The 24,758-nt window shown below is 40.8% G+C and overlaps 3 protein-coding genes across 5 annotated transcripts in view; all 3 read right to left on the reverse strand.

Moving 5' to 3' along the window:
- The window catches only part of LOC101159714 (putative adenosylhomocysteinase 3), a 51,060-nt gene extending 48,968 nt beyond the window's left edge, over positions 1-2,092 (reverse strand). The window contains exon 1 of the mRNA XM_023952640.1: positions 1,664-2,092. Within this exon, the coding sequence (XP_023808408.1) occupies positions 1,664-2,005 (342 nt within the window). The 5' untranslated portion in view covers positions 2,006-2,092. The remainder of the gene's footprint in view (positions 1-1,663) is intronic.
- A 583-nt stretch (positions 2,093-2,675) lies between these two features.
- tmem209 (transmembrane protein 209) lies at positions 2,676-11,555 on the reverse strand. Its single transcript, XM_004082899.4, has 15 exons — positions 11,489-11,555; positions 11,042-11,195; positions 10,911-10,969; positions 9,863-9,994; positions 9,555-9,784; positions 8,566-8,770; positions 8,318-8,493; positions 7,597-7,668; positions 6,962-7,058; positions 5,410-5,535; positions 5,193-5,290; positions 4,205-4,319; positions 3,669-3,766; positions 3,479-3,552; positions 2,676-3,403 (listed from the first exon to the last, which is right to left on the reverse strand). Exons 2-15 carry the CDS (start codon positions 11,179-11,181, stop codon positions 3,349-3,351), a joined length of 1,677 nt encoding a protein of 558 aa, XP_004082947.1. The 5' UTR covers positions 11,182-11,195; positions 11,489-11,555; the 3' UTR covers positions 2,676-3,348.
- A 1,417-nt stretch (positions 11,556-12,972) lies between these two features.
- prdm4 (PR/SET domain 4) lies at positions 12,973-23,751 on the reverse strand. Of its 3 annotated transcripts, none has more exons than XM_020714320.2 (12): positions 23,597-23,751; positions 23,366-23,465; positions 23,145-23,260; positions 20,172-20,360; positions 19,368-20,066; positions 19,004-19,153; positions 18,699-18,817; positions 18,339-18,424; positions 18,116-18,243; positions 16,179-16,691; positions 13,739-13,907; positions 13,173-13,653 (listed from the first exon to the last, which is right to left on the reverse strand). In XM_020714320.2, the coding sequence occupies exons 3-12, from the start codon at positions 23,257-23,259 to the stop codon at positions 13,308-13,310; spliced, it is 2,514 nt and encodes an 837-aa protein (XP_020569979.1). In that variant the 5' UTR covers position 23,260; positions 23,366-23,465; positions 23,597-23,751; the 3' UTR covers positions 13,173-13,307. The 3 variants fall into 3 exon arrangements, with proteins under 3 accessions (XP_011489234.1, XP_020569979.1, XP_011489235.1); XM_011490933.3 differs by having other exon boundaries at positions 23,559-23,751; XM_011490932.2 differs by lacking the exons at positions 23,366-23,465; positions 23,597-23,751 and having other exon boundaries at positions 12,973-13,653; positions 23,145-23,271.
- Between the last annotated feature and the right edge of the window lie 1,007 nt (positions 23,752-24,758).

Here is a 24,758-nt window from a genome sequence, read left to right on the forward strand (position 1 = left end):
AAAAAATAGGGATAGGCTCCAGTCGGTACCAGTATTGTATCGGACAATATTTGCATAATCTGAGTTTGCCGGTATCATCCCGATAATAAAAAGTCAACGGAGTTTATTTTTCAGATACACTTTATTCTTGAAATTTATACTTGTTCCTAAGTTTCCACTGGGAAACTTATGTTTACATTCCTAGTCAGTAATCGACACGACTGCTTTCAGGTTTATGTTATTTTTGATAGTATTACATGTTTTTCCCAATAGATCCTTGGCAATAGGAGGCTTATGGTTATTGTCCGATAGTCAATAAATAATCTGACTGTTTTCCCCGATATATTCTAAAAGTTTTAAAAATGATGCTTATTTCCATAAGACCTTATTATGAATGTTAAAAAGGTCAGGTTTAGTGTGATTGTACAGCAAAAGAAAAGTTGTGCAATTCGAATAGAGAAACAAAAAGAAAATCGAAACTTTGTGTTATTATAGACGCTTAAATATTATCCCTATTAAAAATAACATGTTTCCCAGGATGTAGTTTCTGCAGAGCAGCAGGAGTTTGATAGAAATTTGACTGAGCTGGTGCCGAGTAACCCCACCCCTTCCCCTCTTTCAGTACTAAGAGCTTTCTGTTTACACTCTCTCCCGCTAGCTTACAGCCCCTCACACCCCCCACCCTAACATTAATGGTGCGACAAAAATGGCGAGCAATATTGAAGATATCCAGAATATCCAGAAGCTCATGGCCCGCCGATTGTAGCTTCTACGTCACAACTACAATATTATTCAAACCGCATTTTTATATCTATTCCTGATTCATTTGAATGAAGAAAGACTCAGAAATACAATTATAAGCTTAATTTTCTTTATTCGTGTCCATCATCAGAAGATGCCAGAGCATGTTAAAACAACAATTATCCTCAGTGCGTCTCTAACACCAACTTTCCCCTCATCAGCTCTAGTAACAGATCTTGTTCTTGTGCAAGCACAGGTCCAGAACCACATCTAGGCGTTTTCCAGGCTGAGTCAGGCACTAGTAAGTAGGAGTCTGGAGAGCCCTGAGTCACAGAGGGGAACACTCACTGTGGGGCTGACACTGACTCAGTTGTGCTTGTGTGAGGGCTTCACATTGACCATAAACACTACCAGCATCAGCTTAATAATAAGGGCCTCAGTACTGAAAACAGAAATGTAGAATTCTGTGGCTTTATGTTCACACATCATCATGTAACTTTCTATTTGTGGCTGGAAGAGAAGAGAAACCCATTTGTTTCTCTGCTTGGTGCTAAAACTATTTTAGCACTTATGTTGTCTGTGATTTACAGCATTTCTAGCTCAAATGGCCTGTCAGAAAGATAAAAGTGAGAGTGACCTATAGTTTCCGTCAAACTTAAGAGAAGAGTTAGATACCGATAGGACGCCTTCAAATATCCCTTAACGGTGCAGAAATGCTCATTAAATTGAGGTTTACGGGCTCGATTACCCCCTCTGGGTTGTTGGTAGCGCGGATGCCCATAATTAAGAGCTTTAAACCGGCACGCGGAATCAGCGCTAGCTTGCTAGCATCGTCACACAATGCCAGCTTACCCAGCTGAGTCCGCGGTGGTGGTCCAAAAACGGCAAGCCTATAGCACAGCCACCGTGGAGGGAGAAGAAGGAAAATGTCGTCCCACTTTACCTTTTTCATTCGTGGAGCTTCGGCGACGGTGCCGTCACGGTTGACAAAAGCCTCCCCTCCGTTCTGCTGCGGGTCGGTACGCTTCATAGCCGACGCCTGAGGAAGCTTAGCGGCGTTCGGGGTGAGTAAGCCCGGGCTGCTGTCGCCGGCTTTCGCGGAGGACTCCACGGTGAGGGACGCGGCGGCAGAGCCAGAGGAACCCGCCGCAAACGAGTCGATTTTAGGCAGGGACTTGTCCTCGGATGTCGGTGACATCGGGGATCCGGCCGACAAGTCTTTGCCGGTGGGAACGTCTTTGAGTTCGACCTCTGCCATTTTCGCTGCCACAACCTGGACTGACATCGCTGCAGTTTCTCAAAGTCCTTTTCCAGCACTGATAGAGCCGAACGGATGTGAACTGATGTAGCGAAAGCGCCCCGGTGCATTGTGGGCTATGTAGTTTATGAAAAGAAAATGAAGCAGCCTCTAGACAACTGTTTTTGCTAGTAACAATAACACCTTTTTAGGATTTACGAATGGTAAAAATAATTTAGTAACTAACACTAGGATTTTACTACATTCCCCGTGAGAAAAAATAAAATATTGTCAATAAATAACCCCTTTAAACTGAACCCTTAATAAATTGTGTGGGATATGCTAAATTTCTTTATTTACATTTAATTTTATAGGACTTAATTCATCTTGATTGTGGTCAGTCGTAATGAATTCAAAATACTCCTTAATATTGTTATCCAATAAAAGGAAATTTAAATTAATCCTTGCTTATCTGAATTGCTAAAAATTAATTTAAAAAGCATATCATCATGTTGCTTTTTAAATAATATACAAAATAAATTAAGAATCCAGAACAAATAGAACATGCAGACATACATCATTATATATAACATTATTGCTTCAATGGTGGTTGATCATGAAAGGGTACAGGAGTAAGGTCAAACCATTGAGCAGAGCTGCAGTGACACCTAGCGGATGGGTTTGGTAATCCAACTTACTGAATAGAACAGAGACGAAATGTTCACACAAAGATTTTATTTCCACATCTTTCCAAAAAATTCAAACACCAAGGTTATCTATAACTTTACAGGTTTCAGTTGTAACCAGCAACGGGCAAAAATTAAATCAAGGCTTCCTTATTTATATAAAAAAGATGAGGATTTTAAAAAATACCTCAAAACACAGAAAAACTTTCTATCTTCACTTGTACACAATTACTTTAAGTACTGTAACAATTTTAATAATGAAGAAAAATCTTTTATAAATCAATCCAATCCATTTTCATCCAGGTTAATTCAAGCAAAGATCAAGGCTTTTATTGTTGTAGGCATTTATTCTTACAAAAAAGCAGGAAGTGGCTGCGGTCTAACGTAAAACAAAACAAAACACCTGTATTTTGTATCTACATTCAAGCTGATGGATCTGAGCCCTTAACAGCTGATCAGACACATCTTACTTTAAAAGGCTGCTATGCTGGTACATTCCAATGAGTATAAAATAAAGGGTTGTATCCGAAGAACTTTGCCATATAAAATAATAAAATATCAATGAGGCTTTTGGGTCGTCGACAGATCTGTGCATCCTTAAAAACATGCAGTTTGTACTTTCCAAATATGATTTTTTCCCAATGTGCCTCAGAAAGTCACTGACTCTGGCTTTGAGGAACCAAACAGCTGTAGGCTGATCTTACATCACTCTTCAAATATCCACAGGATATTCACACCAGAAAGGCCCAGATTTACCCTCCTACAGATAATACGACAACATTAGAAAATAAATTCTCGATTTCAGATCTTTTTAAAGGAATTACCAAGAACTTACCCCAACATTCCCGATTCTTTGGTCTTAATGACGTAGAGGAACATGAGGACTGTGTGAAACAGGTTGTTCCTGCCCTAAATCAGACATTATATAGTGCAGTTGTAGATTAACAAGACAAAACTGCAAAAAAGTTATTAAAAGAAGTGCTGCAAGTTATTAAAGGGGGAAGTCAAAGGTGGTTTTTAGTCACCTTTGGAAGACTGTAAATGTGTCCCTGGTATATGAGCTGGTAGTGTGGAGGAGAGGTGCTGCTTTGGTGGATGCAGAAGACGTTCTCCTTGGTGACGTCTGCAAGAAAAGAGCACATTTCCTCTCCTAATACAACTCCGATGCAGAAAGTTCAGACTCCACATCAATTTATTTGACAGATTTCCAAATATAAACCAAATTTGTCCGGTTATGACGGCAGTTTGCCCACATAAATAATAGGGATGGAGAAACCAAAGCTTCCCAAACCACTGAAGCAATATGAACCAATTATGTTAAAAAGTTTCGTTGGCACAACAGAATTAGTTGCAAATGGTTGGCAAACCACGAGTGATGTAATGAGGTAAATCACATGATCATACGGAATGCGAAGCGAGTGCTTGCTATGAAAGATCAATACAAAATTAAGCCCTTCGAATAGAACCTTTCTGATAGATACATGTTTTTTTTATGTTTTAAAAAAAGTAATGGTTGACATGGAACAAAAAAAAGCGCAATTCTTTGCACAGTGAGGCTCACCAGGCTTGTCCGGAGTGTGGCGGAAGTGCTGCGAAGTAAACGTTTTCCCGTCAGGGTACTTGGGATGTGGGGGCAATCTCGAGTCCAAGTAAGTGCAGAAGACATGCATCAAGACCTAAAAATACAAAACAAATATGTTGTTAATTCCCTTAAATGCTTTTTTTTCCCGTCTTGTTTTTGGTTGCAACTGTGACTGACACAAACAGACTATGACAACACGACAAAAACAACAAACCTGACGGACAAAAGCAGAATTCTTTTACGCTTTCCAGTGTAATAGAATACATTATTAGTCGTTTAAAGCTACTTTCAATATTTTTAAGCCACTAGGACTTGGAGAAAAGAAAAAAAAAGAGGATTTCTTTCAATTAATTTTAAAATCTGGATTTCATTTTAACCCCTGGATGCAAATCATTTTGATGCAAATATGCATCAAACCATAGCTGGAAATAAATTCAGCCATCAAAAGGGTAAAGCATCTTTGATGAATCCATAACATTCATGCTGCACAGCCCTGTTCTGACCCCTGAGGTCCTCTGCATTAATTTCACCCTTTTTCCCCTCAATCCCCATTCATGCTCCAAACCCACTTTACAGGGTTGCTGGAGCCTATCCCCGCTGATATTTGGGCCAAGGCGGGAAACACGCTGGACAGGTCGACCGTTCGTCACAGGGTCACACTAAGGGATAATTTAGAGACACACAGAACCTATGAAGCTTGATTTAGGACTGTGGGAGGAAACCGGAGAAAACCCACATATGCTTGAGGAGAACGTGCAAACACCACATAGAAATTACCCAGCCGGAATTCAAACCGAGGCAGGAGTGCTAACCAGTACACCACCATGCAACCCTTTTCAACAAATACATAAAAATCCCCTCTCAATCCTGGCTGCAGTCTGCCCTAAATTTCTTGTTTTCCAACCACTAATGCTGGAATTAGCCTTGTCCTTTGTTCCTCTGCTCTTTGGCTGAACTGTGGACTCACAGCGCAGTCGGTGGGAAGGTCGGTATCCCACTTCCTGTTCTTCAGGTCACCGCCTCCATTCCATCGAAAGGAGCTCATACATCCACTGTGAGCCAACTCTGACAGAAAAAAACCCCCAGAATATATTGACAAGAGGATTTTTTAAAATCGCAAATTCGATTATCAAATTTTTTAACAATCATTCTCAGGAACTCAAACGATGTCAAGTTGAACCCACCTTTTATCCGGTCCACTAGGTATTCTTGGTTGGGGGTTATGTCCAAGTACTGGACGATGGAGGTCAGAGTCGGGATGGAGGAGGCCTTCATCACCGCTGCCTGTTTCAGGCTGCTTATACTGGCCTCTAGTGGAGCAAAGAGGAAACACAACTTACAACTTATAGCATGCGGTCGAAGCAGGATCAGTTTAAAGTGAATGGAAAACCAGATTGGTTTCAATATCAGAATATATTTTTTTCAAATTTACAATTCTATCTTTAAAAAAGTCAATTTTTTTTTAAGTTTAAGTTTTTAAAGTTAATTTGAAATTTTAATTAGAGGGGTTAAATATGCAAACCTAAATCTGTTACCAAATAAAAAATATGTTGATTTGTAACGGCTGCTGTATTTTCGACTTTTGTTTTTTTTCGGTTTCTCCCTCTTTGTTTTTACTCCTCAAATTACAGTTTTAATTCAGACTTTTCGTTTTGGGGCTGACCCTAATTTGACGTGGGGGCGGGGCTTTGAGCTCATCAATATGCCGTCATTTTCGTGCACGTGCCAAACTTTGGTAAAGCATCATCCCTACTGTTCACCAGGACAGCGTGTTATGAGGAACTCTCGCCGTGTGAGGTATTAGTGATCAAAATAGCCTTGATGACGACTCGCTATACATGGACAAGTAGCAGAACACAAAAAAAACAACAACTAATAAATCATTTCTATTTCCCTGCAACAGTTTTATTTAAATAAAAGTCAACATAACTGAAATTATACTGCAATAACCTGCGTCTATGTAACAGGCAGGAATCGAACATCATTTGATAGTTCAAAGACGTGAAGAGGTCAATTCGATTGGTCAAACATGTTATTTGATGCCTTAAACACTTTAAGCTGCCTTGAGATCGTTTTAGGTTGCGTGTCAACATTTAGGCTAATCATCTATTGCTGTTTCTGCTATCGCACAACACAGACGCACAAGTTGATGATGACACATTTTCGATTTATTGTGCAGGCCTACTGTACGCTACTGTACGAGGAGGGATGACACAGGCGGTGTTGCTGTGCAGCGGGAATGATGTCACCCTAACCTCCGTCGCTCGATGTCAATCGTGTCCCAGCAGCCGATGGGCTCAAAGCCCCGCCCCAACTCCAAAAAACCAAACGTTTATTTGAAGCTGTAAATTAAAGACTGAAAACAGCAGCTGTAACAAATTCACTTTTTGGTAACAGTTTTAGGTTGTTTTTTTTTTTTTTTATTTGAGTTTCAAACTAACAGTTTATGTTTTCCACATTTTCAATGAGTTGAAAATATATTGTTTCAAATTTATAATTCAGATTTCTTTAAATATTTTCAATATTTCTTTCTTTTACCATGGGAACTTTCAAGTTTCCAATGTTTTTTGTGTGTTTTTTTTCCAAATGTACAATCTGGTTTTTATCCTTGTTTGACCCCAATCTAGATACCAGAACCATCAGGTTCTGAAATACTTTTTAAAATAAAACAATGAGCGACTTTAAAGATTATTTCCTTCGTTTAAATCCTGTCAGGATCCCGTCATGTTGTCTTACCTCCGATCTGCAGCTCTGGACAGCCCATCCTCCTCAGCTGACTGTTGACAGAGTCCATTTCCTTCACTAGAGGGTCCAAGATGGTGTCACTGATCCACTAAAGATTAAAAAAAAAAAAAAAGAAAGAATCAATTTTCTTATTCTGGTTAGTTTTCTTAACCTTTAAAGCTCTGTAAGCTTTAAAGCTACGACTGGCTGCTGGAAAGCCAAACTTGCACTCACAACTAACTCTAGGAAAAATGCCGTAAAACTGTTTCCTAAACAAAAGTCAAATTAAAACACGGGGGGAACAAAGTGGTCATAGTTGTTCGTGGTTTGTTCTGATTTTGGTGATTTTATTGGTGTATACCATGGGGAACTATGTATTTTAAACCTTTTTAAACTTAATCTATGTTATGTTGGTTTTATTTTGTGCAATTTCATGTCAATAATGTCCTTTTTTATTTATTTTATTTTATCTACAGTCTCTTGGTGGCTGCCATGGTCGGCACGGGACAGAGGATGAAAATGAGCAAAGGCCACATACAATCCTGCGTGTGTACAGTGTTTCTCTATTGTAGAGCACTCCACGCTGTTTTTTGTTTGCGTTGTACCTTTAATAAATAAATGCAATCAGACACAATATGACAGCTCACGTTTCGGAGTTTGGCTGTCCAGCTGTCGATCCGGTCCATTACTGCACGACTTGTGGTGATTCTGGCCCACACCTGCAGGAAAAAAGGAGACATTTACTCTGTGGAAACCGACTTCTGTAACGTTTCCCACGATTTCTCTGAAGCTCCGTTTCACACGCCCCTCGGAAACAGACGCTCCAGTGTTTCTGGCTTCTGCGTTCAAAACTCTCGTGTTCACACGGAGCTACGCGAGTTTTTAGGACTGTCTTTGCAGAAAATGCGTGACCTTGAGCGCATGTTGCCGGTTAAACCAGTTGAACTTTGAGCAATCAGGGACTCTGATCTGGCAGTGACGTATGGCTGGCGTCCCTTTTAATTCATTGAAGTAACAGCCGTTTGAGCATTGATCATGGAGGAGAAATTAATAACTGCGGTTTTTGGCCGGCTGGAATTCTATGACAAGACTTTCATATCTCAGAATAGAGCTGTGTAAGAAAAAGCCTGGAGAAAGATTTGGGAGATTTGCACCGCTTGGACATTTCACACCAAACCCATGAGTTACTAAACAGTAAAAAAAAGAAAAAGAATTGCTTTTGTGTTGTATCCGGTGTGAACACTTGGGGTAAAGGCATGTTTAAGAATGGGCTTTTTTGAACACACGTCGCATGCCTGGTGTGTACGGAGCTCGAGAGGACATCTTCAGCTTTTTATAAATTTTTTTGAGCACTGCCAAAAAACAGACCTCCTCTGCAGCCTGTTTGGATCCCAGGTCCGTGTCGTCTTTGTGGGCCGATGGCGCTTGGGAGCGGCACGCCGGCTGGTAGAGGAATTTCCTCAAACTCTGCGCATAATCCCCCACCGAACGGTTGTAGTTCCAGAAAGTTGGGCTGTGATTCGGAGACACAGACTCTGGACTCCCTGGACGATAAAATAGATGTCAAGAAGAAATAAAAAGACGTTTGAGCAGGAGGAATCCTTCACGGTTCTTACCCAGCTGGCTGCGGTGGCTCTTCTCCTCCTCTGTGTGCAGAAACCTCTCCAGGCTTTTCAGATCCTCCATGTAATCCTCTTTGCTTCCAGGGGAGTTAAACACCGAAGGAGACGTGCGATACCGAGCCCTCAGGCTGGAACCTTCTGCCGACCCGACAGTTTTCGGGAAAGGAGAAGAGCCCGAAGACGCGCTGTAGCTCAGCACCTTCAAGGACAAGATGGAAGCCAAAGTCATATACATTTCATGTTTTCTTCACTCACAATTCTTCTTTTGCCGCTGCCACATGCTAAAAAACTCACCAAAATGTACCAAACCCAGTACACGGTAGAAATGAATTTTGGGCATAGTGAACGACGGGACAAATTTGGGTTTTAAAGTTTGTAGATTTTGAATGGGGGTGCGAGCTTATTAAAGTCAAGACCCATCCTTTTAACCTGGCTTTTAGCGGATTTTTTACTACTTTTATTTAGTTATTCATTTATATGCATTTATTTATTTATCCATTTTATCTTGTTTTATGAACTTAAACTAGATTTTAAACCCGTTATTTTAATTTACCTTATTTCAATGTTTTATTGTTTATTGCTTTTATCATAACGTTTACTTTTTCATTCTCATTTTTATTCCCGGTGCTTCCTCAGTTGGGACCTCTCCCTCTGGGTCGGCTGCTGTTCAGCCACTGCAGCTCTGGATGGGAACCTGCATCATCGCTTAGATGTGGTGGAGCTGGTCCCAGAAGACCAAAAAATAAAATGGTTGCTATGGAAATAAAACCAACAGGAAAGGAAAGTTTTTTTTTTTTTTTTTTTTATGAATTTGTCACGCGAAGCTCAGACCGCCGGTGGGAGGGGCAGAGGGGCGTTTAGCAGCTGTTCAGCCAGTGAGGGCAGGTCAGGAGGGGTCAGCGACGGCAGACCCGATTAGCACCTGCAGACCATACAACGCTGCTCGCCGTTTCCATTTGACTTCATTCTAGTTTTAGACTAACCTTCCCAAAAGCTCCCGGGGAAGAAAAAGGATTTCCTGCACTGCTGGGTGTGGAAGGGCCACTGAGAGACGGGCTGTATCCCGTTACACAGCTGGGGGAGAATTTGGGGCTGCTTGAAGGAGTCCGAGAGGGACTGAAGCTCAGGACACTCTGGCCCTGCAGGGGGGACGATTGGGCTGGAACGGGGGTTTCCTTCTTTTCTGGCATTTGGGGCGGAGAAGCTCGGACAACTGCAACGAGAAAGAATTCGGGGATAAATGACTAATAATCATAGTCCTTCAAATAAACAGAAACATGGTTGGGCTCACTTGTGTTTCTCAGTCCCAAAAGGCGATGCTGCTCCGGGGTCACGGCGATGGTGGATGGGGCCATCGTGTACTTAAAATATTTCCAGAAGTCAAAAAGGGCGTTGAGACTAAAGAGAGAGGCTAGGACCAGTTCTGAAACAGAGGATGGAAAAAGGCAAACACGGAGAAAATAATGAAAGATAAGTTTGGGGTTTAACTAAGTGAAACATTTTGAACACTTGTGCAACTATATATTAAATATTTTAAATAGATCAGAAAACTTATGAATCAAATCCAACTTCACTTTGGAAAAATTGGAAACCGATTGATTCAAGTTAAGGATAAATTTCCTTCAGTGCAGCCTCTTGCTTTATTTGACATAAAAAATAGCTTTCGAATAATTTTCATGTACAAATTCAAAATTTCGTCAATAGAAATTCCACCTTTATTTGATTAAAATGAATAAACCCCATTTAACAGGTTTCTTACTAATTGACAGCAGATTTATTGTGACAGTTGTTCATAATATTGTATGCTGCTAATAAAGTAGCTTATTAACTACATTTATCATTATATTTAGAAAATACCAGCTTTAGTGCCCGTTTTTGTATTTATTGGTTGCATCTTAAAGGTCAAATGAGGCTGAAGTTGTTTTTGTAGCTTCTACCTTGACAGTATTGAGTTTGGGAAAATCTATATCACATTTCAGTGGTTTCTACACCAAATTTAGTGTACAAATAAAGTTTAAAGCAGCTGCAGATATTTCACAGAAGAGGAAAATAAACTTTACCATCAAAAAGTTAAGAGAAACTGGAGGCCGTGACAATATTAAACTGGCCTGTGGCTGATGTAGCTTCACTGTTGGCTCCACTAACTGCAGGAAATTCCTCATCTAGTGCTTTTAAAATATTAAAATGATATTTCATTACTCAACATTACTGGTTTTAGTACAAAAACCGGACTAACTGATTATTTTTGCAGTAAGGCATTTGCCACTTGTGTTGCACCTTTTCAGAAACAGCAGATATGGAATTAAAAGCAAAACCCACAGCAGTGAGTAAATCCTCACCGATGTACCAGATGGGCCAGTAGGTGATGTTGTAGTATCGGCTCAGCAGCTTCCCACACCTGTCACGAAAGACGCCACAATGATAGAAACAGGTTATAAATAATACATAATAATACTATAGTAGTACTTACATTTCAGTGTAAATCATTCCAGCTAAGGACACGTTGAGAACGGCCCAGGCCAAGACGACCTGTCGCGCCTGCTCCTCTCTTCTCAACCTCAGCGCTTTATCGATCATGGAGGGAGCCCCCTCCTTTGGCGGGGTCAACATGGTTCCAGATCAGGCTGGCAAAATCAACACAGGTATGCTCAGAAATAAACACATAGAAAATTCATGAAGTCAAGAGGAATAAAAAATACCTATATTTGTTTGAAACCCATAGCAACAATGACTATGCGGCACGATATATTTTAACATGTCACGACATAGCCGAGCAGAAAGCTAAAGTTAGTAAGCTAATGCTAACGCCATCGTGTTAATGCTTTATGACGAAATATAAACAAATAACAACAAATTCTTCACTGGGGACATGATTTTAAGAATTAAAGTTGATTCAAAACTTAAAAGAAATATATACCTCGGTGAAGGGAGTTCCACCAACACCGCTGCATCGTTTGTTTCTGGTACCCGGATGTAGTTTTACGTACTTCCGGTACGAAACATCCGCCGCTGGACGAATAAAAAATAAAGTAACTTTTTTTTTTTTTCTTATTGAGGATGCTTTTTAAATACTACATGTGAGTCACTGTAAACAAATTTTAGCTTTAAAATGGAAAATTTTCCCGTCTATTATTTATAGAATTATTTTAAAAGCTCAGGTTTGTGCAAATAACATGGGTTAAGCCTTGTAATGATAGAGTTTTTTTTAATCTGTTCATCTATTAAATTCGCTACTCATAATAAGTAAGGGATGTTGTTATTTACATAAGTGCTTTTCCTAATTGGTTGGATTTTTGGTGGAATAAGTTCCCTTTAATTTTACTAATAAGGAATAAGAAGGAACATCATTTTTATTACCCCAAAATCAAGACAATAATAAAGATAGCCCCAAATAACAGAAAAACAATGACAGCTTGACAGCGGTGTGTCATGCTCCTCATCCGCCTCATGATGTTGGTCTGAGGCAATGCGTTCCACTTTTCCACCACATGCAGTTCAGACAGGTAACAGAGGGTGGGGTTCGATCATCCAGTCTCTGCTTCAGCTGGGCCCAGACATGCTCTACGCCACGGGATCAGGTCAGGGGTTATTGTTGGCCGTACCATATGAGGAACTCCAACTTCCTGAAGTTGATTCTGGCACAATGTGATGGAGCTTTATCATCCATGAACAGAAAGTTGGGGGTGTGTCGGTGGAATTGGGGGATAATGATGGTTCTGTGATGGCTCTTGAGGTAAGAACGTGCAGTTACTGAACCATCTACAAGAATCAAATCAGTTTTGCGCTGACTGGTGATGCCTGTCTAGACTGTTGCACCTCCATCACCAAAGCAAACCCTGATGACTATGTTGACCTCGGCGTATCGCTCACTTCACCTTCTTCAGCAACACTGACGACCATCATTTTGTCTGTGCAAGGTGACAGTTCAATGAACAGGACAGTGGACCATTGCTGCTTTGTCCAGGTCACGTGCTTTTGTGGTCACTGCAAACATTCACCGAGGTGTCTTGGTATCAGTGGAGTCACCAGTGAAGGCCGTCAAAGCAGTGGAGTCGGTTGTGAATTGTCTGGAAACCCTAGTACCCCTCACATCTGGTAAACGGGTTTGCAGCTGTGTGGCATTTCGATGTCTGAGTGCACGGTGTCACGGTTCGATGTCATGGTTGCGGCCTGTTACAAACTCTGCCAGTTCAAACTCTCAAGAGCGCTACAGGAGGTCCTTCATCCCAACAGCAGTCAGACTATACAACAACACGGTCTAGGACTGTAGAAAACCGCTGCTGCTATTTATTGCCTTATTTAATCCGTTAATTTATGACCTGTACTTTTACTTCCAACTTGTATTATTATCATTTTTATTCTTACCCATTGCTACTTTGTTTCAGAGATTTTTACGCCGACTTTAGAGGGTTAACTTTATTCTGCAACCACTAAAACACATCTATGATGTCACCAAGATCAATAAGAAAAAAGTCGACATCATATTTGACATTTCCATTCAACTAAAGTCAGAGTTTACAGTGAAAAGAGAGTTTTAAACAAATACATAAAAACATTAAAAACGCGTTTTCCCAATACAAGAATTACTATAGCAGCAAAGATGTGGTAAAAAAATGTTTAATGTAGCCATTATGTTTGTAAGATAATGTAGTAGTAATGTGCAGAAGGAATATTTTGGCAACTATAAGAGGTATAGAGTGGTATAGTAATAAATACAACATCCCATCAGGTATTCTTCAATGAGGTGGTGACAGAGACTTTTCAGAGCTGTATCCTCCAACGTCTAAACCACAGTCTTCATCGCTGGCCGCGTCCATCAGTCTCTCTGCTGCTTTTCTCGCCGCTCTGCAGTCCTTTTCCGGCTCCTCTTCCACCGGATCTTTCCCCTCTCGAGGCGTTTTCTCCGCTTTGGGGCCCTTGCAGATCTTGAGGTGACGCGTGAGGTGATATTTGGTGAGGAAAGCTTTGTGGCATTTCTCGCAGACGAAGTCCCTGCGGCCTTCGTGGGAGTTCATGTGCTTCTTCAAGTGATTGGTTTTGAGGAAGTTTTTGTTGCACTTGGGGCACTGAATCTGCCGTTCACTGGGAGAACAAAGCACACAAATGGAAGCTCATCAGGATGACAAAAAAACAACAACAATCCTTTCTGCAAAACACGCCATCTTACTGAGTGTGGGAGAACATGTGCTGCTTCAGGTCTTGTTTCCTGATGAAGGCCCGGTCGCAGAGGTCACACTTGAGCTTTTCAGCTCCGGTGTGGATGAGCATGTGTGAAGCCACGTGAGATTTCTGAGTGAACAGCTTTTCGCAAACAGTACACCTGTAGTTTTTCTGACCTGTAAGACAGAAAAAGAACAGCCGGTTTTAAAAGTGACCAGGACCAATCAAACAGGACCCTTACAGAACAGGAGTTCATAGGTTTGCCATTTTTAAAACATCTATGGGGGTGTCCAAACTTGAAGGCTGTGTTCTTCCTGGGCTGCATTTGTAGGCTGCTTACGTCACAGCACAGCAACGGGTGCTGTCCAAGTTCAACGACTCTTTCAAACAAATACAGCCTTCTTTTTCCAGATTTCAAGGACTGGTCTGGTGTATCCTTCTATGTTGTCCATATCCCAAGATGCCTTGCGGCCAAACCCGGAGATTTTCTGACAACAATGGCGGACTGTGAAGCTGGACCCGGAGTTGGAAATAATTACACCTTATTATATTTACACCTCCAAAATTAAAAGTTGGATCAAATAAGCCAGGAAAACTTTGAGCTCCGTCCTCGTCCGGCCAACCTGCTCGACAAACGACCCGGCCAATGTCGACCGGGAAGGCCGCGGGCGGCCATTGAAGGATTTGCACACAGCCTGTGTCTTGCAGCAGTCCCATCAGGTATGTGTTCTTGAGGTGGGATATCAGAACGACGTTTTGAAATTATTATGGGATAGCCGCAGGACTTATAGCTTTTCACATTTTCATACAGTATCCCTTGTGCTATCTTAGATGACCCCACCCTTACATTGACGTGTTCTCCCTACCATGACAAAGGTGGATAAAGGTGGAAAGATTTCATGTAATCCATGGACACCAGTGAAGAAGAAGAAAAAAGGTTCAGCGCACTGTCTAGTGGGTCTAGATGACCCAACTCCCAATTTTAAAGTGCCTAGGATAGCACAAGGGATACAGTAAAAAACAAACAAAACAAAAATAAAACTTTTGTTTGGGCAAACTTCAAGAAATTTCATTCACATGCCTCCAGATTAAGTCTACAGCCACAACCAACATTTTGTTGACCTTTAACCTTGGCGAGCGCCTGTGAGGGTTATGATGTCGCTGGCAGCAGTTTTTAAAGTAAAATATCGAGATTACGTGGCAGAAGCCGAGCAGGACTGTAAAGTCCACTTTGTCAAAGAAATAACAGAAAATGTAATTTTTTTTTTTTAATGAAGATGCTTTTCTAAACCCGGAAATCCACAAAAAAGTGATTTCTTTTTCATGATGACATATAGATAATTTATATTAGGAAGCAAAACTATTTACATGAGTATTCAGGAAAAAAAAGCATTTACGTAGTCACTTTCTCATATTTGATCCAGACGCATTTAACATGGTGTAACTGTTTTATAAAAAATGAATTAACACATTTTTTTCAACCTTTCATAGAGCAAATAGTCATTTATCAGAATAAATAACAATAGATGAGTTTTTTTTACCATAAAGTTGTGGAAATGTTTTCCCGCCAAAACTGTTTTTGAGATTTCACGGAAGCAGACATTTTAATAGAATCAGAAAAAGCCATTCTACTGCCCCTAGTGCAGTGCTTCTCAAATAGTGGGGCGGGCCCCGATGCGATGCCAGGGGGGGGGGGGGGGGGGGGGGGGGGGGGGCGCGCACAGTAATAGCAATTTTAGGCACAGGCAGTACGGCAATTTCCCGGGACGCAAATTTAACGGCGGGCGGGGCTTGGGAAAAAAATCTGCGCCACTATTGGTTTACTACAATCTATTATATAAAACATGTATAAACATTTTATTTTTCCTATGGGGGGGGGGGCTTTGCAAAAAAAAACAGAGAAGCACTGCCCTTGTGGAATAATGATAAACTACAGGGGAGACATTTTGGATCTTACTAATGAGAGATAAGGGTCTCAGAAATGTGAAATATGATACGAATGCTTATGTAGGGTTAAGGTTTGAATAAAAGCTCTCATCATTTTTTATAAATGAATTGTATTTTTCAATGGAAGAACAAGCACACTTTTCCTAACTTGGTGTGATTTTAGTTATGGCCTGCAGCAGTCACGGACTGCAAGGACTATATTTTTTTGCATCGTTTTAATCTTCTTCCTCTTTTCCTTAAAAAGAAAGTGAAAATTTGATCCCCGGAAAGATTTGCAGTTTTACCTTAAGACCCCCTGAAAGGTGCACAAACCAACAACTGAGAGGATTTTCTAACCTTTGGCTTTAACCCCTTAATGCCTGATTTTATTTCCAATTATATAAAAAAATATTCTTTAATTATTTTTCCAGTCAATGTCTAAATTAGAAGGAGTCCTGGTTTAAATGGTTCATTTTGAATTTGTGACATACTGTGTGAAAGGGTTAACGGAGGTCACACACCTGTGTGGATTTTGAGGTGCATCCGGAGGTTGCTGGGGTCGCTGAACGCCTTGCTGCAGTATTCACACTTGTGAGGCTTCATCCCCACGTGTCCCATGAAGTGCATATTGAGCTTGGTGGAGGTGATGAAGGCACGTGAACACATGCTGCATTTGAACTTCTTTTCCCGCACATGTCCCGGGCCTTTTGCCCTGGAGGTGTTATTAGAGTTTCGACCATTGCCGCTGTTTGGTTGTCCCGTGGCGTGACTGTGACAGGGCCAGGGGGAGGAAGAGGAGCTGGAGCTTCCATTGGGAAGCTTCTCTTCCTGGTGAAGGTGTGGCGGCGGCTGCTGCTCCTCCTGCTCCCGCTGGTGCTGCTGAGAATGGTTGTGCTGCGTTGGGCTGTGGCCGTGCGGAGCTGCATTATGGGTGCTGTTACTATTATGGCTACTAAGGTGAGCTTTGAGCTCAGAAAATGACGAGCACTCTTTACCACACTGACATATCTGACCCTCAGGAGTCTGAGGAACACCTAAACAGAAAAGGAGATTTAATGTTCAGAAGCATGCAGCACATGTCCATTTTATGCACTACAGTGCAGGAAAGAAGCATTTGACTCCTGATTTTGTAGATTTGCCCACATATAAAGGAAATGGGCAGTCTGTCATCCTAATGCTAGGTTCATCCGAACAGCGAGAGATAGAACATCACAAAGAAAACCAAGAAATTGACTTTAAAGAATTTATAGAAACATATTTACATTTTCACTGAGGGACATAAGGATTTGATCCCTCTTGCCAGAAAGACTCACTAGCGAGTAGTAAGTCCAGAGGTCAGGCGGTTCTTGTAGTTGATGAGCAGCTTTCTGCACACATCAGGAGGAATTCTGATCCACTCTTCTTTGCAAATGATGGTGGCTGTTGCTTAGCAACTGAATTTCAGCTCTCTTTACTACAGGACTGAGGTTTTCCAGAGACTGGCTGGGCAGTAAAGTAGCCCTGCGCAGAACCCCCTCCTCCCAAACCTCAAAATTGACAAACTTCAGGCAGGCCGACACATGTGCCTTCTCAAGCAGAGCTACTTGCAAGATGTTCAACCATTGCAGTGTAAAGTTTCACCAATGGTTTTTTGGCGACTGTGGTCTCAGCTGCTTTGAGATCATCCACTAACTCCTGCTGTGCTGTTTTCAATGCGTTCACCGTCCTCATAATCGTGGAAACCCCACCACGTAAGATCTAGCTTGGAGCCCCAAAACCTAAAGGTGGATTGATGCTCGTGTTGCGCCAACAGTTGTCGACTCAACCGTCAGCGTCTTGCTGATGGTTTTGTGCAGATCTACAATCTCCTGTTCAGTTGGAGAGCTGAACTGTTGGAGAGTTTGGAGTCTGGATTCTGTGGAGAGGCGTCTTTCCTACAGGTGATGAGTTCAAACAGGTGACTTCATTTCAGGTGACGAGTTGATTAGGAGAGTCTAAAGTTATTCTCACGCTGCTCCCAGCAACGGGCGTTCAAGTGACCACTTCTAATGAAAAGTAACCGGGCATTTCGGGCCGCTCTCCTGACGTGATGCTAATCCACCAGTGAAAAGAGGCTAGCAATGAACCGCTTCGCACCAAGCCTCTTCCAACTGTAGGTGGTGGACATGCGCTAGTAAACAGCAGAAAAATAAAAGAACAGCGCATTCTTGAACATGCATTAAATGCTTGGTATGAACGTAGTTAAATTGGTCTGACCTAGAATTCTTAATAGTTACTATGGGATCACAAACTTCTGACCCTCAAGGAAATGCAAATAAATGTGTATTGATTCTTTAAACCAATTACGTCACTATACATCTCTCACTGTTCAAATGAAGCTACCACTAAGATGACAGACTGTCACTTTCTTTTTAAGTGGACAAACTCACAGGGGCTCAAATCCTTATTTTTGCTTTCATTGGATCATTTCTCCTCTCACCCATCACCCGGCAGTAGTCCCGGCTGTAGTAGAAAAGCAGCTCCTGCTCTGGGTGGATCTCTGTGGTTGTGCAGAAGAAGAGTTTGCCATTTGCAGGATACGCCACCAGATTCTGCTCTTCGTGTGTTCTAATACACAAAGCAGCTGTAAGCGGATGTTGGCATTTCACGTCGTACTATTGTGATGTTTTGAGAAGAGAAACACTGAACGCATCGTTTCCTACCGGGCCCTGCGGACAAATATCATCCAGTTGCATTCATTCTCGTCTGTGGTCACTATGCAGAACTCCAACACATTGTTATGATACATCTGAGACAAAAACAGAGAGAAAGAGATTCTTTTTGAGTTTTCATGATTCTACATCCATGGTGTAGACCGGGGGTGTCCAAATCCAGACGTTGGGGGCCGGTGTCCTACAATTTTTCCATCCAACCTGCCATTGAAACTCCTTATTGGCTTAACACACCTGATTCAAGTAACCAGCAGCAGATAGGGCAGGGCTTCTGGAAAACCAGCACAAGCCCCGCCCTCGATGCCTGGAATTGGACGCCCCTGGTGTAGACAAAGGTTTATCAGCACAAACCTTCCAAATTTGAGGTGTGTCCTTCTCTGGCCAATCAGAGAGATCTGCGTTGGTGCAGTGCTGGCCCACCAAGGGTCCAAAGCAAGTCCTTGGGTGAATAATGTCGCGAGCAAAAACTCCTAAGAGTCAGAACAATATTTATTTACACAGAGAACAAAGTAAGGAGATTTTTTTTTTTACCCTGTGTGGAAGAAACGTCTGCAATCAGCCTTTAATTTACGAAAATACCAAGTAGAATGACCGTCTAGTGAGACTAATCTAAAAATGCAGGAAAAGCATGAAACCCAAATATGGAGGTTTTGTACCGAGGGGCTCGTCAGCCACTGAGATGCGCAGACACAGAGACCGCGGCAGGGAGAGGCGAGCTCTGCTCTGAATGGGCGTGTCGGGGATGAAGGTGACGGGGCCGTGCTCGGGACAGTCCGACGTGTAGGAGCGCTCGCACAGCGTGCACCCTGAAAAAAAAAAGGAAAGTTAAGACGGGGTAGAAGGGTGGACAAGTGTTTTGCGTCCTTTGGTCTGTTAAAGACCCACTCTGAAGTAAAATTGTGTTTTTAACATGTTCATTTTTCTGAGGATGGAGGACAAATATACAGAAAATTAAGCTTCAAATTGCATTTCTGAGTATGAAATCCAAGGAAGATTTTCCCACACTGGTCACAAACTCACACACGTTGTATGCGGGAGCCACGTTCTCCTTGTTGGGGGTGGAGTCTTCAAGCTGCAGGGTGGAGTTGACCAGCACCAGGTTGTTGTCTGGCCCCAGCGATACCTCTGCGGTTATGGGGGACACGTTCACCGCCTCCAGGCCCATCCCCGAGTGTCCGTGGAGCGACACCGCCTCCAGCTGGCTCTGGCCAGCCATGGAGCTGGTGAGCACCACGCTCACAACCCCGTTGTTCATTTCCCCGTTACTTTGGAGCTGCTCCCCGAGCTCCAGCACGGCGGATCCGTGGAGGGGCATCACCCCCGCAGACGAGTCCAGCCCCGTCAGGCCCTCGTGAGGCTGGGGCTGCCGGCCCCCTCCGAGCTGCTGCTGGCTGTCAGACACGGCCACCACCCCGACGCCATCCATGGACGCCAGCTCCTCTCCCATCCGGTCGGGAGATATGGGGCTGCTGACTCGCGATTCCATGGTCAGCCCAGTGGAGTCCAGCTCGTGCGGGCCGGTTTGGTGGAGGTCTGCTTGTCCAGGGACCTGACGTGAGTCCATGGGCACCAAGCCCTGCTCCAGAGGACCTCCGGGACCACTGTACGGATCCAGCCCGGAGGGATTACTGCTGGACACTGACAGAGTCCCGTCCATGTTCAGACTGCTGGGGTGGATGTATTGAGGGGGCGGACGATCGGCGAGGTAGGACAGAATGCCTGATGGGAAACCGGACAGTTAACTAAACCGTCTGTGTTCTTTTAAAGAACATCATTGATTCTCCTTTGTTTCTAAAACATGAAATTACAAAGGCATAAGTGCACCTGGAAGTATGTGGCGAAAGTAACTGCTCTCCAGGTGGGGGTACGGAGGCGGCGGCAGGGAGTAATTCCTGTCCGGGAGGCCGCACATCACCCCCCTGTCGCTCAGAGGACCCATAGGGAGCATCAAGGACAGGGCAGAAGGGAGGGAGCCGAGGGAAGGTCCCAGGCTCGGGATGGCCACCGGCATGCCTGAAACAAAACAATCCACAAAGACGAAAAAAACCCAACCTGTTATACCAAAGATTAGAACACAATGTCAGTCAACAAGGGTGCTTCATTTATTCAAATACCCACTCTAATGAAAATGGTGTTTCTAACATGTTTTTGTGGTATTATTTTCAGGATAGACGATATATATATAAAGAAAATTAAGCTTAAAATTGCATTTCTGAGTATTTTTTAATTCGAATGAATCAGGAGCAGACAAAAAAATGCAGTTGAAAAAAAGATCGTATTTGTGACGCAGAAAATATGCGGGGCGGGCCACAAGCTCCCTTGCTCCACACTCTCAGCAATGGGGAGGGGAAGGGGGGACGGGGTTGATCTGCGCCAACAGTCCCACTCACACCTCAGAGATAAATTTTTTAACCAACTACTGCTGCTCTGCAGAAAAATGTCACAAAAGAGATTTTTAGATTTTGGCTTAAAGCTAATTAGGGGACTTTAAACCTTTATAATATGCTAATATGCTGTCTGGACAGTTTTTATTTTAATCAAGAAAAGATCAAGTGATTCCTGAAGAACTACTTACTACAAACGGGGCCTGGTTGATAGTTTCTAACACTTTAGGGAAACCGTAAGTGTAACTTCGAACATTACAAAAAAAGAAAATTTAGCTCATTTGACAAAATTGAAAATATATTCAGTTCAAGAGTTTAAAAGGTCCAAAAATCAATTCATAGGTTTGTTTCTTTTATCTAATTTATTACGTGCTTTTTACGTATTTTACAGCTTTTTAAATATAATACTGTTTTTAATTTTGCTCTAATTCTTAATTCTGTTTCTTAATTTAAACTTATCTTTATTGTAATGCGCTTTGGCACCCTGATGGTGTTGTAAAGTTTTGTATAAATAATGTTCTATTCATTTACCTATAGAGCAGAAAGCCATAGGTTGTGTCCAAATTTGATTTGATTTGATTTGAAATGGTTTATTTCAAGCAATCAAATAAGAATAATACACAAAAACAAAACAATCATCAGTTATACAATCATACAATAACTAATCAAACTTAGCATAATTAGACATAAAATTAAATATTGCTTGAAAGGGAGTGGAAGGAAGCAAACTTATATAATCCCACCCCTGTTCTACTGTAACCATTTTATTACATGATTTATCAATATCCGGTTCCTAGAAAGCACATGACAAAGATGAATTACTTAAATTATTTTGTAAAAAATAATTTTTAGAAATCAACATGGCAATAAAGTATCCAAAATATATGCAGAATATGTTAATTATAAAAGTCATTGATATGATTAAAAAAAACAATACTGTATCAGTAAAATAGACAAAACACTGTTTCAGGAAATTTTATAGAAAAATTTCGTCAAGTATCAAAAGTTAATAATATGTACAAAATTATGTTTCATTAGGAAAAATTCAAGAATCAGCTTATCAATTATTTGGAAGCAAGTGAAATAAAATAATTAAAAGTCAATCAACTTGACAATTTTCAATAATTGATTAATCATTTGTTTTATTAATTTTTTTGTGTTTTTATTTATTTATTTTTTCCAAATTCCAAATTAATTTTTCCAAATTCATCCACTACTCACAACTATAGATTTCATAGAGCCGTCTGAACCTAAAATTCCAAAATCCAGTGCCCTAGAAATTTCCCAGGAGCTTCTGGGGAAAAACTTGCGTGCATCCATGCTTTCTAGATTGGCAAAAACAGACCACAATGCATTGCGTTTGAACGATTTCTTTGTTTAAAAAAATGTATTTTCATTAATTTTCTTATTTGGAAGTTTTCATCATCAGAGCACAATAGATTCATAAATAGTCTTTGAAAAATGTTTGCATTTATTAATTTGATTTGATTTGATTTGAAATGGGTTTATTTCAAGCAATTGAGTAGAAATAATACACAACAGCAATATAATCATCAGTTATACATTCATACAGTAACTAATCAAACTTAGGATAATTAGACATATTAATAAATATTGCTTGAAAGGGAGTGGAAGGAAGCGAACTTATATAATCCCACCCCGTTATACTATAACCATTTTATTACATGATTTATCAATACTCGGTTCCCAGTTTTTATCAGACAGTATTAAAAATCATAAGATATCGATAAAGCACATGACAAAGATGAATTGCTTAAGTATTACGTCAAAAATAACTATTTTAGAAATCAACATGGCAAATTCAGATCAGTCATCTAAAATATATATAGATTATGTTACTTATAAAAGCCATTCATATGAATAAAACATAATACTATATCAGTAAAGTAGAGGTCTTCGTATTCCTGGGTTTTCTTCGGGGGCATGGTGAGCTCTCTTTTTTGGAGAAAATCAACTTTTTAAGTAATTTGAAGATAGTTGTATTCGCAGAGAGGCACGCCACGCGTCCTGCTGTGTAACCCGGAACCGGAAATGATGATATTAGGTCTTTACTTTGGGAAATCTGTGACTTCATATTTGAAGATTAAAACAAAAGGTAGTGATCATGTGTCAGAATTCTTTCCCCATCATAAAATGCCTTGTTGTCAAAGCTTTTATTTTGAAAAGCATTTGCATATTTTCCTTCATAAATTGAAGAAGCAGTTAATTTTTCTTTCCATCTAACCGACTGAGAAATTGTCATTAGCATTGACTTAAAAAAAGTATAGGATTTTTTATTTATTTATTTGACTAACTTTGTGATCTTTTTTGTTTTTTAGGAATAAGCCAAGCACATTAGAATTTTCCACATAGGAGCTTCAGTGAAAGAAGTGACTTCTGTCCGTGACCCTACCTGGAGTGGGAATAGCATTGTGAGTGGGTGAGGTAGGCAGACCCAGGTGTCCGGTGCTCACCGAGGCCACACTCAGCTGGTCCATCCCCACAGGACTCAGATTCATGTCGTTCATCCTGTTTCTCATCCAAAAACAAACCTCCTGTCAACACTGTGCATCAATTCAAAGGACGACAAGGTTAATTGTTTCACTAAAACACAACAAAAAACACTGGTCTGACCTGAATTCAGCAACTTCTGCTTCATATTACTCCGCGTGGAAAATAGGACCGACCATAAAAGCAAACAAACTTTCCGTTGGGTCCAAAGAAAAACAATTCCCTGCATTAAAACAAAGATTTATCATCATTTTGTGTAAAACAGCTCACTTAATATGGGGCTCGATTTATGCTAATGGTAGCATTGCTAACTTACGGCGCTCCAAACCGTCACAGCAGAAAAAGCTGATTTACTTAGGGTTGAGAGGCTTTACAATCCTCCAAACATGAAGGAAAAGTCGACTTGGTTTTAATAACAAATATAAATTCCCGTAAAAGAGCAGCAAAATAAGCCAAAACCTTCCTGAACGGAGCCATGACAGAACTACTGTTCTACTGCACATGCGCAGACGCACGTTTGCGTGCAACAGATCTGAGGTCAGTTTTACCGTCCAAACGTAAAAACAAATCCTCAAATGTGTTTGGGTTGTGATTTGACAGTATTTTCTCAAATGACTTCGAATATTTATGATAAGTAATAAAAATCAATTTAAAATTGGAAAAGGGAAGTACAAATTAAGAACTATAATCCAAAACTTCAAAAGATTTTTTTTCACCCAAAAACTTTATTTATCCCTTTTATTTACAGACTCACTCCAATAATCTTTTGATCTATTGTAAAAGTGTCCCCCAGTGGCCTTTCAATTAAGTATATGCTGTTTTTAGCCACAAAAAAATTGTCATTTTTTAGAACAGTTTCTGCAGAGCAGCAGTAGTTCATTAGAAATTCTCCTCTGAGTTGTGGGTGGAACCTTTGAAGAAAAGCTGCCCCTCTTCCCTGCAACCATATTTGAAAGCTCTCTGTTTACATGCCCTCCAGCTACATCATAAAAAAATATACCACAAGAACATGTTGAAAATTCCAAAAACACAATTTTCATCAGAGTGGGTCTTTAAAATGCCTTTTACAAACGGTAATTCCAGAGCACTATACAAAAGGAATAGCAAAAAAAAAAAAACAACAAAAAAAATTACACATTTTTGTTTGTTGTTTAGCTAAATATAAAATATAAACTTCACAGTGTGTTTTTAATTTAAGTTTGTTTGCTTGCTTAGTGTTTTTTTATTGTATTTGTCTGAGTCTATTTTTATGTAAGGGAACCTTCAATGTCACAAAACTTTCAATGTCACAAAAAAGCACCCATGAATAAAATGTATTGTTGTTGTTATTTGGTTATTATTAACATATAAAAACCATGTTGAAAAAAAGAGTTCTTCTTTTCCACTGTTGTGCCTTCAAAATAGATAGCAGATCATTTCGTGCATTGTTCAAATATCTTTAGTTTTGATCAATGAAAAGGACAAAATAACAAACCAAACAAGGACAATAATAATAAAAATAATACCTTCAGTCGTG

The sequence above is a fragment of the Oryzias latipes genome, chromosome 23, assembly GCF_002234675.1.
Source record: "Oryzias latipes chromosome 23, ASM223467v1".
Classification (NCBI taxonomy): domain Eukaryota; kingdom Metazoa; phylum Chordata; class Actinopteri; order Beloniformes; family Adrianichthyidae; genus Oryzias; species Oryzias latipes.

Coding starts and splice junctions, on each gene's coding strand:
- tmem209 (XM_004082899.4), bottom strand. CDS start 11,181: ATGTTGACCCCGCCAAAGGAGGGGGCTCCCTCCATGATCGATAAAGCG. Junction 8,494..8,565: donor GAGCCACCGCAGCCAGCTGG/GTAAGAACCGTG, acceptor TTTATCGTCCAG/GGAGTCCAGAGTCTGTGTCT. Junction 5,291..5,409: donor CCTAGTGGACCGGATAAAAG/GTGGGTTCAACT, acceptor TTTTTCTGTCAG/AGTTGGCTCACAGTGGATGT.
- prdm4 (XM_011490932.2), bottom strand. CDS start 23,271: ATGAGAAACAGGATGAACGACATGAATCTGAGTCCTGTGGGGATGGAC. Junction 16,692..18,115: donor GGACTACTGCCGGGTGATGG/GTGAGAGGAGAA, acceptor TTTTCTGTTTAG/GTGTTCCTCAGACTCCTGAG. Junction 13,908..16,178: donor GCACCTCAAAATCCACACAG/GTGTGTGACCTC, acceptor TCTGTCTTACAG/GTCAGAAAAACTACAGGTGT.